The 15,255-nt window shown below is 35.5% G+C and overlaps 1 protein-coding gene across 1 annotated transcript in view; it reads right to left on the bottom strand.

Annotated features, from left to right (window-relative positions):
* Window positions 1-12,907, bottom strand: part of LOC134602788 (chloride anion exchanger-like) — a 57,981-nt gene extending 45,074 nt beyond the window's left edge. Inside the window, exons 1-5 of the mRNA XM_063448111.1 lie at window positions 12,828-12,907; window positions 8,335-8,541; window positions 7,187-7,326; window positions 4,500-4,610; window positions 1,830-1,981 (exon numbers count right to left, since the gene is read on the bottom strand). Of these exons, the coding sequence (XP_063304181.1) occupies window positions 1,830-1,981; window positions 4,500-4,610; window positions 7,187-7,326; window positions 8,335-8,465 (534 nt within the window). The 5' untranslated portion in view covers window positions 8,466-8,541; window positions 12,828-12,907. The remainder of the gene's footprint in view (window positions 1-1,829; window positions 1,982-4,499; window positions 4,611-7,186; window positions 7,327-8,334; window positions 8,542-12,827) is intronic.
* Window positions 12,908-15,255: the final 2,348 nt, after the last annotated feature.

Below are 15,255 nucleotides of genomic sequence, written 5' to 3'. Positions count from 1 at the left end.
GAGCTGGTTTGGCTCCTCTCCCTGGGGTCCAGAGGCAATCTTATCCCTGGATTTTTCCCTTTCTGCACCTCACTGCACTCTTGTGCCTGCTGTTTAGTGATGCCGGGCTGGAATGACGTCATATTCCGTCACCCGTCATCTCCACAGAGGACGCGCGAGGGAGCAGTGACGAGCAGAAAGAACAGACAGTGCTACCTCACTGCCGCATGCCTCCTGCTTCCTCTCCCCCTGGCCTGGTTAATCTGAGCAGAAGAAGCACATGCAGTGTGGAAAAAGCAGGTAACTACTCTGCCTTACTAAATAAGCACCACTCCGTGGGCTCCCTTAGGTAGCCCACTGGCCATCCCTTGGGCCCCCTTTGACAGGCCACTGCTTCTCGCGGTGCCCCACCACCTCCTTGCACCCAGGATCAGCCCTGCACAACATGCAATCAAATGAGTTTTCAATGCAAATGAAACATGCCATCCTTATGCTGCTCCAAGAAAATCTATCAGAGAGATAGCAGGAACATTAGTTTGACAAATCAACAATTTGTTACATTCTGAAACAAGAAGAACGCACTGTGAGCTCTGCAACACAAAAAGGCTTGGACGTCCACGGAAAACTGTGGTGGATGATCATAGGACCCTTCACAACATCCAGTTAAGTGAAGAACACTCTCCAGCAGGTAGGCATGTCATTATCTAAGTCTACCATAAAGTTAAGACTTTTCCAGAGCATATACAGAGGTTTCATCACATGGTGCATACCATTCATAAGCCTCAAGAATAGAAAGACCAGATTAGACAAAAAAGCCAGCCTAGTTTGGACAGATTAAACCTATACCAGAACAATGGAAAGAAAAAAGTATCGAGAAGGCTTGGAATGGCTCATGATCCGAAGCATACCACATCATCTGTAAAACAGGGTGGAGGCAGTGTGATGGCATGGATATGCATGGCTTCCAATGGCACAGGGCCACTAGTGTTTATTGATGATAAGACAGAAGCAGCAGGATGAATTCTGAAGTGTATAGGAATATATTGTCAGCTCAGATTCAGCCAAATTCAGCGAAGTTCATTGGATGGGTTTAATTTTACAGATGGACAATGATCAAAAACATACTGCAAAAGCAACCCAGGTTTTTTTTAATGCAAAGAAGAGCAAAATTCTGCAATGGCCGTGCCAATCATATGATTTCAACCCGATCAAACATGCATTTCACTTGCTGAAAACAAAACCTAAGGCACAAAGACCCATAAACAAAAACAGAAGACAGCTGCAATAAAGGTCTGACAAAGCATCGAAAGGAGGAAGCCCAGCAATTGGTGATGTTCAGGCATTCCAGACTTCAAGCAGTCATTGCCTGCAAGGGATTCTCGACAGAGTATTACAAATTTACATTTTATTTCTGAGTGTGTCAGTTTGCCCAATTACATTTGAACCCCTGAAATAAGGAGACTGTGTATGAAAATGGGTGCAATTCCTAAACGTTTCATACAAAATATTTATTAAATCTCTTGAATTAAAGCTAAAAGTCTATACTTCAATTGCATCTCAGTGGTTTAATTTTAAATCCATTGTGGTCACATAAAGAGTCAAAATTAAGAAAATTGTGTCAGTGTCCAAGTATTTGCATGTCCAAATGTGTCCCAATATTTCCGTGCCTAACTATGTTAGGTGCCCTTGGATTTCTACTCTGTGTACTCATGAAGTGACCCATGTCAAGCAGGTAAGATGCAGTCAGTTATGTATCTTTCCAGTTGTGCTATTTTGTCCAAGTGATAAAAAACAAAACACAATGACTTATCTGGTAACAATGAGCCAAACTATTTTTTAATATCACTAACCTGGAAGATTCCTGCAAGCACAGTCACGGATGCTGCCACATTAACACGCTCTGCGTCTATAGTAGTTATATATGTACTATTACTGTTAGGAACATCAGGGACTAATCTGAGCACTGCAGTACCAACCATTAAGCTTAAGACGGGAAAAGGGCCTACAAGGCAAAATAATGAAATACATTTAACATAGTACTTAACTTAGTACACAAATAGATACTTTCCTACAAATAAGAAATATTTCATTCACCTACGGATGACTAGTCTCTCTACTGAAAAAATAGCAACGTTTTATGAAAGAGTGGCCTTGTTTTCCTTAGAGGGTTAAAATTATTTTAACTTGATTAAATGGTTTTGGTGTATAGATCATGCTCTATTTTTAGGAGTTAAAGCAGTTTCATTTTTGCAGTCCTAGTCACACCTCCCTGCTTGTGACTTACATCGTTTTCCTAAACTCTGTCTGTAAAGAGAGACATGTTGTTTAAGCTTAATTTAGTGCACAGTCTGTTTAATTTAGAAATGCTTATCTCCTGCTCTGTTAATAGCCTTTTAGACCCCGTTGGAGACTCCTGTGTATGATTAAAGTTCAATTTACATAGCAAAAGATAAATGCTTCTAAAGTAAGTTAACATGTGATTGAAAATTATTGGATTATTGCATAATAATTGCGTAATTAGGAGTTCTTATCAGCTGCTCTGTTAATTAACAGCTAAAGCCTGCATTAGCCTCCTGTGTGTGAATAAAGTTTAATTAACAAAGACTAGGGCCCTAACTACACAATATGCTACTACTGAGCCATAGGGGCTCTACGTATGTAAGTACCCACTTGGCAGCCTGATTCTGCATTTACCTTTTAACACTGTGCTACCCTATGTCTGTTTTATATATATCTCCCCCAGGACAGAATATACATCTCCTGTAGGGGTGGGTCATTATCCATACCAGAGCTTGGTTTTTAGCTTTCTGTTTGTGAGTTTATATACACCTCATTTATATATATACTTTTAAATTGTATGATCTGCACTATGTTTTGCCATTTGTATCTATAGGCATTTCATTTCATCTGGTACATTATCCGTAGCGCTAATACCTATTTACCACTATATACCTATATACCACTTTGTTGCCTATATAAATTATTTATTATTATTATTTATAAAGCACCAACAAATTCTGCAGTGCCGCTCAATATATGTTAGATATAATACACAGAGCTGGGCACAATACAAAGACAGCTATACAATATGTAGAGCTGGGTAGACTACAGAGATACCTGTACAACAGGTAGAGCTGAGTAAAATATAGAATAATAACACACAGATCTGGGCAGAATGAGGAGATTCTCATAACTACCCATACAGCCAGGATCACTGTTATTTACACAGATATGTAATACAGAGATCCCCACACAGTACATGTCTCAGTAAAATGATTTAGCTCTCTCTAGCTTCATATGCCTCACTTAGCTCCCCCTTACATGATATCTTCATCAGTAGTACTCCTACCATGATAGCTTTAGCTTTCTATTAAATATTACTGCTGTTATGAAACATGCCAGCTGCTTCATTAGCTCTGCACACAGTGTGCAGATGGTTAAAGCATCAAGAGTCTGATAGACTCCAACCATCTCAGCTATTCTTGACTCACTATTAGCTCTCAGCACACAGTGTGCACAGGGTTGAAGCAGGATACTGATAGGCTCCTTATGACCTTCGCATCTGGGGATATAATTCATCTGCAGTGGTAATATGAATCCAAGAAGTAGCTGACATGGTTAACAGAATCAACAATGGTTGCAGATTAAAACATATTAAAATCATAATCAGATCAGTCCTCAGAGTCACAGCCCCAGTCCTGCAGTATGAAGCTCCACAACTTTTCAACTAGCCATTGCATGAGGTCTTTGGAGTGACTGAGTACTTTAAAGAAGATGTAGGTATGTGCAGTAGGATTTATTAAAGCTATTAGTGACAGGCAGCACGGTGGTCTGTGTCAGAAATGTCCCCCTCCCCTTGTCACCACTGGGCATTCCTGGCTTCATATATATATATATAAAAGTTAATTTCCTTGCTTAATCAACCCTCAGGCAGTCACTGGGGCTACTGGGAGAAAGAAACAGATAAAACGATACACTTATATTTGGCAATGGCCAGGAGCTGCTGTTGATGTGCTCTCTCTGTGCTACTTCTAATAAGGCTTTTTGCTTCTCTCTCCATTGAAGCACCCCGTGGTGTTATGATGGCCCCTTAATAAAGAGTCAATACCATATTTTTACTAATGGGCAGCTGGCTTTGTGCCAGAATAGAAACTCAATGGAAATTCCTGAAGTTTTTACCAGCTTAGATACTATCAAGTAAGCTTGTCCATTATACAGTTACCAAATGGGGGAGGTGGGAGGGAAGGGAGGGAGGAGAAGGGGGAAGTGGCATGCAGAACTGAAACCTATTACAGAATTAAAGAGACACAAATTTTTCCCATTTTTTTTTTCTAACCACCCTCCCTTCCAGAAATAAAGTCTTACTGTTTCTAAACTACTACAAATACCTTTTTACCTCACATGAAATCTGGCGGTAGGCTGCGTAAAATGCCCCTATGTGTGAGCCTTCACTGTGTCACTGAGTAACTAAATGTTAAATAAAAAAATGTAAATAAAGATGGGAGTTTTAGACATCTTACCTACTGATATATGCCTAGATGTTCCAAAGAAAAAGTAGATGATAACAGGAAAAAAAGCTGCATAGAGCCCATATCCAGGGGGAACATTCACCAGAAGTGCAAAGGCCAGTCCTGAAAAAAAAATAATGTTTTTCTTGAGCAGTTCATTGTTTTTATTTAATTTCCAATGAACTCACCTTTCTTATACAAGTATTAACCCCTTCAAAGCTAACACACTGGCAGCAGCAATATCTTGTCATATCCTAATCCCTGTGTAACTATGTAATTTGTTGCATATTTTCACCAAACATTACATTTCGTAAAATATTTTCTACAAAATATTGCATTTTATTTTTAATAATTTGTTTTTGTTTTACCTTGAAAAATACAATACGTCTTTTCTAGCTGTATATACTGTACTTATATGTTTCAATATTCTTTTCAGGATAATATTTTTTTTACAAGGCAGTAAGCAACAAAACATTATTTTTATTTTATCCTTAAATTTGATGCTTCAATAATTATAGTTTAATCGTACATTTATTTACCAAAAAACTGTTTAAAACAACTCCATATAACCACCAGTGGGATCAAAAGGAATAAGGAATGATTACACTTTATGCACAATGTGCGCAAACACTACAAGATTTCTCCTAATCAATTTCATTTAGTGTTTCTTATGTAATATTTTAATTTTGCTATGAATCGAGTATCCGGTTTCCCTTTTTTTCGTTGCCTCTTTTTTAATTTAAGTATAAGGAGGATATGAAGGATCTATTATTGAATTTTAATTTTTTAGCCTTTTTATATTTTAGTATCTTGCATTATAGTTTTTATCTTCAGATCCTTTATGTCTATACCTGTGTTTCCGTTATTTAGATTGTAATGTGGAGAACTTTATGTATTTCTCTTTTAGTTTCTTACTGTGCGTTTCTTAAATATTAATATACTGGAACTCAGTTTGGAATATAATATTCTATTACTTTATGGTGGAACACAAGAAGCGAGTGATGCCCATCCGAGCTGAGATGCCAGCATGAAACCAAGGCTTGGAATAAAAATTGAGCCACGTGGGGGGTGTAGGAGTATATCAGCTAGCATGACTCGGATTTGAAAAGTACAAAATAAGTACAAAATTTCAGCTATCCAAACGAATACTGATTGGATAGGTGTATGTATCTATTTATTTAAAAGGGCACTGCAGGCACTCTAACTAATTAATTTAATTTAAGTGGTTACAGTGTCTGGAGTCCCCTGGCACTGTACTTTCATTCAGCAATCAATCGAGCATCGTTGGAGAAAGCCCAGAGGAAAGGGCAAAACGTGTCTCGGAGCACTCCAAAGAAGAATTTGTTGGACACTTACTTGATACTTTTACTTGTTTTTACTTAAGTTGTTTTCATGTATTAATAAATATATCCAATTGGATTTTAAGTCCTATTTGCTATCTGCTCCATCTCCCTCCTGTAAAGAAGGGTTACCCCCCTTTAGTGTGTTAACAGCTTTAACACCTAGTGCCAGGTTCTCTTTATTGGCTCTTGCTAAGGTAAGCAATATTCATCTGGTATATCAATTTCTATCTCGTTCCTGACATAATACATTAGAGGCAATTCTCTCTGTACTTTTTTTTACCTCAATAAGAAGAAATAAGAAGAGGGAAAGGTGTCACCTTAATACACCAAAGTTATTTTGATTTAAGCCAGTCCTATACTTGGCTCTATGTTTGTCAATTTGTTTGGTGGTGGACTTCACCTTTCAGCCTCCTTACCTCATAACATATATTTCCATACCTGGCTAATATGCCAGCATCATTCACCCATGTAACCTCCTCATAATCCCAGTTGAAGCATGGCTTAAGGTGATTATCTCAGAAGACAATGGACAAATTAACCTGGGCCAACATCTAAAGTTACACAGCAGCTTTGCAGTCCATGCAACACGTACTGGTGTTCTAGTGGGGCTCTGCCTGTCATACTCCCCATCCCCACAGTCTGTGAGAGTGTGAGTGAATCTGTGAGTGGTAGGCTGTGTGCTTGAACCTCAGAGTGTGTATTAATCTGTGTGCCTGAATCTGTGAGTGTGTATAAATCTGAATGTGATGGAATCTGAGTTTGGTCAACCACTTTCTGGGGTCCATCAAGTTCTGCTTTATATCCCCTTGTGTTACAGTCCGAGAGTTTCTGCTGATGTAAACCCTGCAGTGCAAGATCAGCTTACTGGCTGAGAGCATCAGCTGATCGATCCCAGCTAATTTGCATTACTGGGCTTAACTCACACACAAGAGTTATGGTTCTCTGAGCTACAGGGAGTGATACCTGGCCAACCACAAGTAAGAAGTCAAACCATTAGGAAACAGACTACTTACATTGAGGGGATGCCAAAACACCTTATGGTACCATAACTACTATGGCACACGGTAGCAGTTTTGGTGCTTGGAGAGTTCCTTTGAAACCCACCAACAAATCTGCCAGTAACTAGTAACACTAATTCTTAGAATGACACCCTGCATTGAAGTGACATTAAGGCTGTAACAAACTGAAAAAATGAGCAACTAAGAGTGGTCAAGTCTGCTGACATGTCAGTGAAGGTTTAAATATATTTTGAACTTCTTCCACATGCACAGAAAATATTAAAAAGAGATCTTTTGTCTTTATATTTTAGCCCAGATCATACTCAGTCATTTAAGAATTATACGTGCAGTTACTTACCCTGCAAGACTGCTACTAGCCCAGTGCTGATCCCAGACACAATATCATTGACCAGCCATGCTTTAATTTGGTACATAGGAAGCCATGAGGCAATGGGAAAAAATGTAAAGGCTATTCTTTTGGCTTTCTCAGAGGAACATCTAAAATAAATCAATGCAACCAGATTATTAAATTGCAATGCTAGAAACACAACTCTTTTGAGTGTCAGAATCAAAAATACATCTCACACTCAGCATTCTGCTATTGAATGTGTTGAAACCAGTGTATGCCTGTCCACCTGTTTCTCTCTCTGTCTCTATTTCTCTCTCTATAAATATATGATATAAAATGGTGACCTGAGTGTTATGAGGAAACAATAACAATGAAGGATTCCAAAGTACTCCAACATGGCATTATTACCCCCAATGCATACTCATGCATCCTTTATATTATATGTTATTAATTAGGGTTATGACAAGCATTACAGTTACTGTACATTTAATGTTAGGGCAGTACTGGGACAAACAATACTGGCTGGATATTGGTAGATACACTGCTTGGCAGCAAAGCCAGTTAACTGAGCTCCTCTTCTTCTTGTCTACAAATATAACTGGTAGCCTGTACAATAAAAGTCCACTTTATGGAAAATGCACACAAAATGTCTACAAGTGATGCTGAGATAACCTATATTTAATAGTTAGATCTATGTTTTATTTAACTATTGTTAAAAATGAGTAGTGCTTGTATTTCACTGTCAAAGATAAGTGAATTCAATTTTCAACAAAAATAGTAGTAGTATTCATTTAAGCATATATTTGAAATGTATAACTGTGTAATGCATAACAATATTTGTACCAAAGTCGAAACTGTTTAATTACGCAAAATTATTAAATTACATGCCATTTAACCCCCTAAGGACACATGACGTGTCTGACACGTCATGATTCCCTTTTATTCCAGAAGTTTCGTCCTTAAGGGGTTAAGCCAGGTTTCAAAAAGACTACTGTGTTAGTTGACATGGTCTTATGCTTGCAGGTACAATATATACTAGGTAAAAGACTCTTGATAGATTGGAGAGGTACCGGACTACTATTTTTTTCATTAGTTTGATGGATCTCTAGCCTTATTCACAGAAAACAAATTCATATGTTTCTAAAGGTGGCACTTACCCAAAGAACATGCGCAGGTGATCAAAAAAGGTTTTATGATTTCTGCTTATTTTTTCATGTTGTCTCTTGAAGGATTCTTCTGAGTAAATAGGTCTTGACACCACATACTGACTCTCAGCAGGTTCAAACATTGTTCTTTTAGCAGTGATAAGTTGATATCCCACTCATGTATGTTGATATCCCAGTTATATTTAACTAACCAGCAGCCTACAGCAAGGAGTAAACATTATGATACGTTGTAAACATTATGATACATAAAAATCATATTAACATGACATATTATTAATCATTCTTTATTCAAGCCGTTTGGTATACCACATTATAGCAACAACAACAAAAAAAGCAAAAGGGGCAAAAGTATAAAGATCAGGCTTTGATCAAAATAATGCTTTAATCATTTTATTAGAAAGCAAAAACACTGAGATTTATGTATGAACAGTGAAACATTACATGTAACAAAACATGTACAATTGTATTGTTCTACTCTGCCTGAAGAAGTGGTTTTATCAGAGTCCATACAGATGTTCAAACAGCTACTAGATGCATACTTGCAAAGACAGAATATTCAAGGATATAATCTTTCAATGTAGGGTAATAACTGCTTGATTCAAGGATAAATCTGACTGCCATTCTGGGGTCAAGAAGGATTTTTTTTGTCCTAGCTTGTTGCAAAATTGTGCTTCAAACTGGGTTTTTTTTTTTTTTTGCCTTTTGGATCAACAGCAAAAAACAAATGTGAGGAAGGCTGAACTTGATGGACGCAAGTCTCTTTTCAGCTATCTAACTATGTAACTATGTAACTATGTATCTTTTCATATAGAGTATCCCACTTTAGAATATATCAGGGTTATTTACTAAAATAAAATAAAAAAATTCAAGGTGCATTAACTGTGAATTTCAAATATAAGGCTAACATAACATATATAAAAGTATAGCTTACTAGAGAATATTTCAATTTCAGCAACTCTGACTGTAAATTTGAAATTTGCATTGGATTGACTTTGAATTTTCACTTTAGTGAATAACCCTTTATAACTTGACTTTTTGTGGCTTCCCTAATTGTTAACTCCTTGGATTTCCAAGAGGAACAAGAAGATATTCAGTCACTTATTAGAGGTCCTGACCAGGGTTTAGCAGGTAAAATAAAAAAATGTTTGCTCCAAGAGTGCAGTCATTGGTAGCTTAGCTCAAGTTCCAACTTCATATCAAAAACTCTGCATAACCCTAAATACGCTGGTAACAAATTTGGAACCATAATCAAACAATATGGCTCATGGTTAGGTTAATATGAACAATTGTGTTACATGAACTCTTAACATATATGCAAAATCAACCCGAGTTATATTAATGTTGGAAGATTGTTTTCAAGAAATTTGTTTATAGAAAGTATTTTCTTCCATAGGCGCTTGAGTTATTTTCCTATCACTTTAAATTTACCTCATTCATGGGCTCTAGAATTTAGGGTTATGCAGAATTTTTGATTTGAACCTGATATTTGAGCTAATCTACCAAGGATCTGACTTTATCTATCTTGTCTCTTGTCTGTTAAGTGCCTTGACTAAACCTGTATAATATAAGATAATCTATTATGCTTAATTTATTGCTTCTAATTCCTTTGGCATACCATTTGCATAATGAATTCCACAAAATAATGTTCTTTGGTAAGCATTTATGAGCTCTGTGGAGATGTAGACTAATCTGTGTGGTAAGCTTTTTTTCATAAAGTACAAATAATGTCTTGTTTATGAATATGACACCCACATTTTTAACCTCAAATTCCCACAGACTTCACAAACATTCTCCACAAACTCCTGTAGTCTTCATAATCTGAAGCTGTTAATCACTATAATATAGTGGTTGAAATAATAACCTCTCCTTTTTATTATTAATTGAATCATTATCGGTTTTATACCACAAATGAATTGTGCCCCCCTCCAATAAAAGAAATTCTAAAGATATCTTCTATGAAAATATTTTTTTTTCTGTGTTTATCTGTAGTGTGAATATTTATCCATAATATCTATCTACTGAGATATGAGTATGCTAGCAGGTCATCACATTGGATTATGTTACCGATCACTCTATACCCCTACGTATTTTCTGACCCACTTAATATCCAACATTTATTATAAGTATGCTGCCTTGCACTAGATACCATCTAAGGAATTACTTATTGTACATCTCAATTCAATTGACACAGAACACATTTAATACTGATGGCGGCTGATTATAACCACCCTTACATCAAGTAATTTTTTTAAGATAATTATCCTGGTCATTTTAATTAAGTCAGCTTTGCACTATTGCATTATACCAAATTCAACTTAGTCTATTTATTTCACCAGAAAGCAATGTCAATGTTATATAAATTACGTTATGGTTCACGTGAGATTGAACCATAATTTGAATTTGTATAATTTGAAAACCTACAATACAACTAGTATATTTTGAAAGATAATACATACAGTGCCAACTAATTAATTGAAATGTGTCACAGAGTCACGGATAAGCCTTGCTAGAAATCTGATAGAGTTAAATATTTATTCATAATTTAACCAAAAACAATATATCTTATGTTAATGGTGAATTGTACTTCTTTTAATTAATGATATTCTTTATATTGACATGTTACACTTTGTTATAAAGTTATCTTTTTGAATTTTAGTTAGTGATGATTTATATAACCTCTTCTACTTCCAGGGCTTAATGTTTACAGCCATACATGGTTTAAAGGACTGTCATGGTAGTGTTCCATTCAATCCTATTTATTTGAAAGTACTATTCTAAGAAAATATTGTGGGATATTGGAGGGTATTCTCCCAGACAATTAGAGTTCTTTTGCAAGTCCGTTTTATTAAACCTAAGCAGGAGCATTCTCAAAAAATACATCATTCTTTGCAGAACATATGATCTCAAGATTTGTACTAATGATGTAATCACCATACACTTGTTTAACATTATGTTTAATAAATTAGATTTTTGTGTGGGTATGATTGAACACTGATTCCATAGCTACCTAATATAGGCCTTGATGTAATAATTTTGGGTAAGCTTTTTGAAATGAAATCATATGTTTATGATTTTGATATTTTTATGCATTTTGAATATTTTAATATTTTTTTAAAAAATGTGTTTACGTGAAATATTAAAGTATTTAAAAAGTGTTTCTATACATATTAAATCAAGGCCATGCTAAGGTTTTTTTCATCAATTTTGTTTTCTTTTTTTTCCCACTAGTTTCCCATGTACATTCTATACATATATCCTTTCACTATAAAAGATATGCCTCTGTGATATAAAAATTGAAAACCAAAAAAATTATAACAGAACGGCAAATAGTGATATATCTAATAAAAAGAGAAATGAGAGCAGACAATGTTGTAAAACATAAAAATTAAGAATTAACAGTGAACTAGATTGTTGGGGACACATCATTAGCCATTTACTCCTATTTGCTGATGGAATTAGTTGACTTCTCACATATTCACAGCATTTGGTAAAAAGTTGTTGGTAGTGTCACATGTTTGTCCAATGAGAAGTTAACAGTTTACAATGGTAAATTCACTAATAATAGAATGAATAATACGATTTGAATAATTATATTAGGTAAAAAATGGTGGAAAATTAATGTTAGCTGGGCAGGTTGGCAGATAATTATGATATGGATAAGTTTAGGAAATCCAAAAATTATCGTTATTGTTACCATTAGCATCTATATAGTGCCAACATTTTCTTCAGCAATTTACAGTGGGGTTTATTTACAGCAGATACTTGACACACACAACCAATATTGACAGATACACAAGGTGAAGGAAGACAGCCAGATCAAGCAAGCTTACAATCCAGTATATTTTAAATATGCAAGTACTGGATCATATATATCCTTCTCGTAAATAGGATACAAGTAAAATAAAAAACAAGTATAACATTAAGGTTGTTTCTGTTGTCATTATATATATTTATGATATATATTTGTATGTTGAAAAGCTGACAATTAGAGTTTTCATGACAGACATTTTAAAATAAAGATAATTCATGCATTTTATACTATTTATCTACCCGTTAACATATATCTTTTCCTATGACATATATGATATAACTTAGCATGAGAAAATGTACAACATGTGTTTTTTTTCTTTTTTAGTTATAGATAGTTAGTATACAATTACTTTTAATTTATATGTGAAAGTGGGCCCACCATTGCAGTTAATACCAAAACCCACAATTAAGTTTCTTTTTGTCAAACACACAACTAATTTTATCTGACACATCTTTTGGATCTAAAAAAACAAAAACTGTTTGATATTTCTAAAGAGAAATATTAATTTAGGAATATGCAACCTTCCCAAATAAAACATATAATGTGTCACTTTCCAAAGTTCACAGATGTTTTATGCTTATGCTAGTTACATCTAATGTAACTAACAAGATATATTTACATACAATAAAATGTATGAACATCCTAAATCACTTCTTTCCCTTTTGGCTCTTACCGTGCTATGCCAGAATCTCTCTACAGAATGTGACAAGGACAGGTCCACAGCATGTCAAGACGTAAGGTCTTAAAAGTGCGGCTCAAGAATTTCTTTCCACTTATTCTTTGCCAATGTATCAGGAGTAGTGTTATCATCATTTCCACTATAATAATTAACTTAGATTAACTTTTACAAGACCTTAAAGACTGAAAATATGGCCTTGGCCTTTGACACTGTAATCAATAGAGAGGAGTGGAGAAGATTCTTTAATGACTTACTCAAGAACTGTTTGCCGCTGTATACATGTATATATGAGTTAAAAGAACAGGCACCCAAACAATACTAAACATGTTAAAGCTCATGGTAAAATCATTTCTGAATATGTTATACCTAAAAAAACAAAAACTAGCAATCCTTTTTTATTTTACAGACTTGTATTTGATGCTCTGGTTTTAAATATTCTTGAGATCTCCCTTAGTCTGAAAGATTAATATAGGGGTTGTGGACTACTGTGCTCACAAGGGTTGTGATTGTCTGGGATTGTATTATATCCTATGCAGAGATGAACTGTTTAGGTGGGCCTAGATATATATACTAAAGATATGGGTTTCCTATTTAATGGCACAATTAACATAAACTATGTTCAGACCTCCAGAGTGAGAACTGAGTTAGGTGTGTTATTGTCTTTTTGGAACTGCAGGTTAGCGCCCATTGGGTATGACCCATTGAGACATTTAATTGTACTAAGTTACAATTACTGTATAGTTAGGTAGATCATAAACCCACTTGGACAGTCATCCATCAGTTTAATCAGCTGTCTTTACAAGCAAACAGTGGTCACTGCTTCCTTGGCTGAGATATCTCATTCTCTTCAGTGATAACGTTGTTGGCCCTGGAGGAGTATCAGATTGTGAAAGTGAACCTGATCACTACACTTGTAAGCTTAATACGCTTTGCAGTGGTAGATACATCATTGTTTCCTCTATCACGTGTTGCATGCTTGCGTCCTTGGGAAATCAGTGAGAATTTGAGTTGACATAAAACTGGAGTATGACAGTCATATTGTATAACATGATGGTCTTAACTCAAAGCCACATAGTAATATATAATGGAGTAGGATATACTTCACAATGACAATAGTCTATTGAAGATGACAAGGTCTAGGACAAACTAAATAAGAGAAGACCTGAAAATAATTGACAAGGGCTAGCTCACTACCAGGACTGAACAGAAATGTATTTAGATTTTCATACCAATTGGCATCTTTTTATCAGTCTTTTTTGGCTTGTCCGAATATTTCTCCAAATCTTTTTCATGGATTTATTAGGATGAGCTGAACTTGCATAGGAACTATATAGACTATATAATGACGACAAAAAGTGTTTTATTTTCGGATGAAGTGGCTCAGCCAAAAGGAATTTTTCCGCCCTGCTCTAGTCTATTGGTCATTAAAAAAGGCTGCTAAATGTGCTTATGAAGCACATTTATTGATGGTTTCTTTTTGGACCACAAAGAATACAAAAAATAAGAAAATCCTCAGCACTTGGCAATGAAGGTTTATTAAGCCAACAAAGTGAAAGGCAATGTTTCGACATGTATGGTGTATTTCTCAAGCCTTTTACTTTGTTGGCTTAATAAAACACATACTTTGGTTGTGGTGAGATTTTTCTTCATTTTTTCATATTCACGAAAGAAGGTTCTGAGAATAAAATGTGTTAAAAAAAATCAGAAAATATATTAACATTTTGGATGCGTAAGTACATTAACCTTACACTATCACTACCAACCTCTCATATATTGTGACGGAACTGATCTTGAGAGGTATCATTCCTCCAAAAGTGGGAGACCAGGAAACAAACCCAGGGTGGCAGAACAGAATCCAGAAATAGACTGTCCTACCAACATTGGAACAGTTGGGAGACCTGAATATGCAGTGCTTATTTTTTTGTGTTGGGGTGGGGGGTTAATTTTGTTACACGTGATATGTAACTTAAATAAGAGCGCTTCATTTTCATGTAGATACTGATCGGCACCTTATACATGATTTTATTTCAATATTTTGTCCTGTGATCTTAATGACTCACCCATTGAAGGTACAATAATATTTTGGGGAATATTCAGTTACATAGTTACTCTACCATGACTATAATAGTGCTTTTCTGGTTTGCATAACCCTCACAGCTTTATACAGATCTCTATGTTTATTTTGTTTTTCCAAGTTGCTCAATTTATATGTAGTCCAGTATTCAGTGCATGCAGCACCACATAGTCCCTAAACGTCCCTATCACTCCTAAACGTCAGCATGATTTAGCACAGATCGCAAAAAGTGTAGATAGCCCAAAAGCTGGACACATGTTTATTGAGAAGAAAATTATATTTAGATTTAGTTGCTTTTTTCTGTACCGTGCGGTATTTATTGATTTTACAGCACTGCACCCTGCACTA

Source organism: Pelobates fuscus, chromosome 3 (genome assembly GCF_036172605.1).
Source record: "Pelobates fuscus isolate aPelFus1 chromosome 3, aPelFus1.pri, whole genome shotgun sequence".
NCBI classification, from domain to species: domain Eukaryota; kingdom Metazoa; phylum Chordata; class Amphibia; order Anura; family Pelobatidae; genus Pelobates; species Pelobates fuscus.
This window is presented reverse-complemented; position numbering and strand designations above follow the sequence as displayed.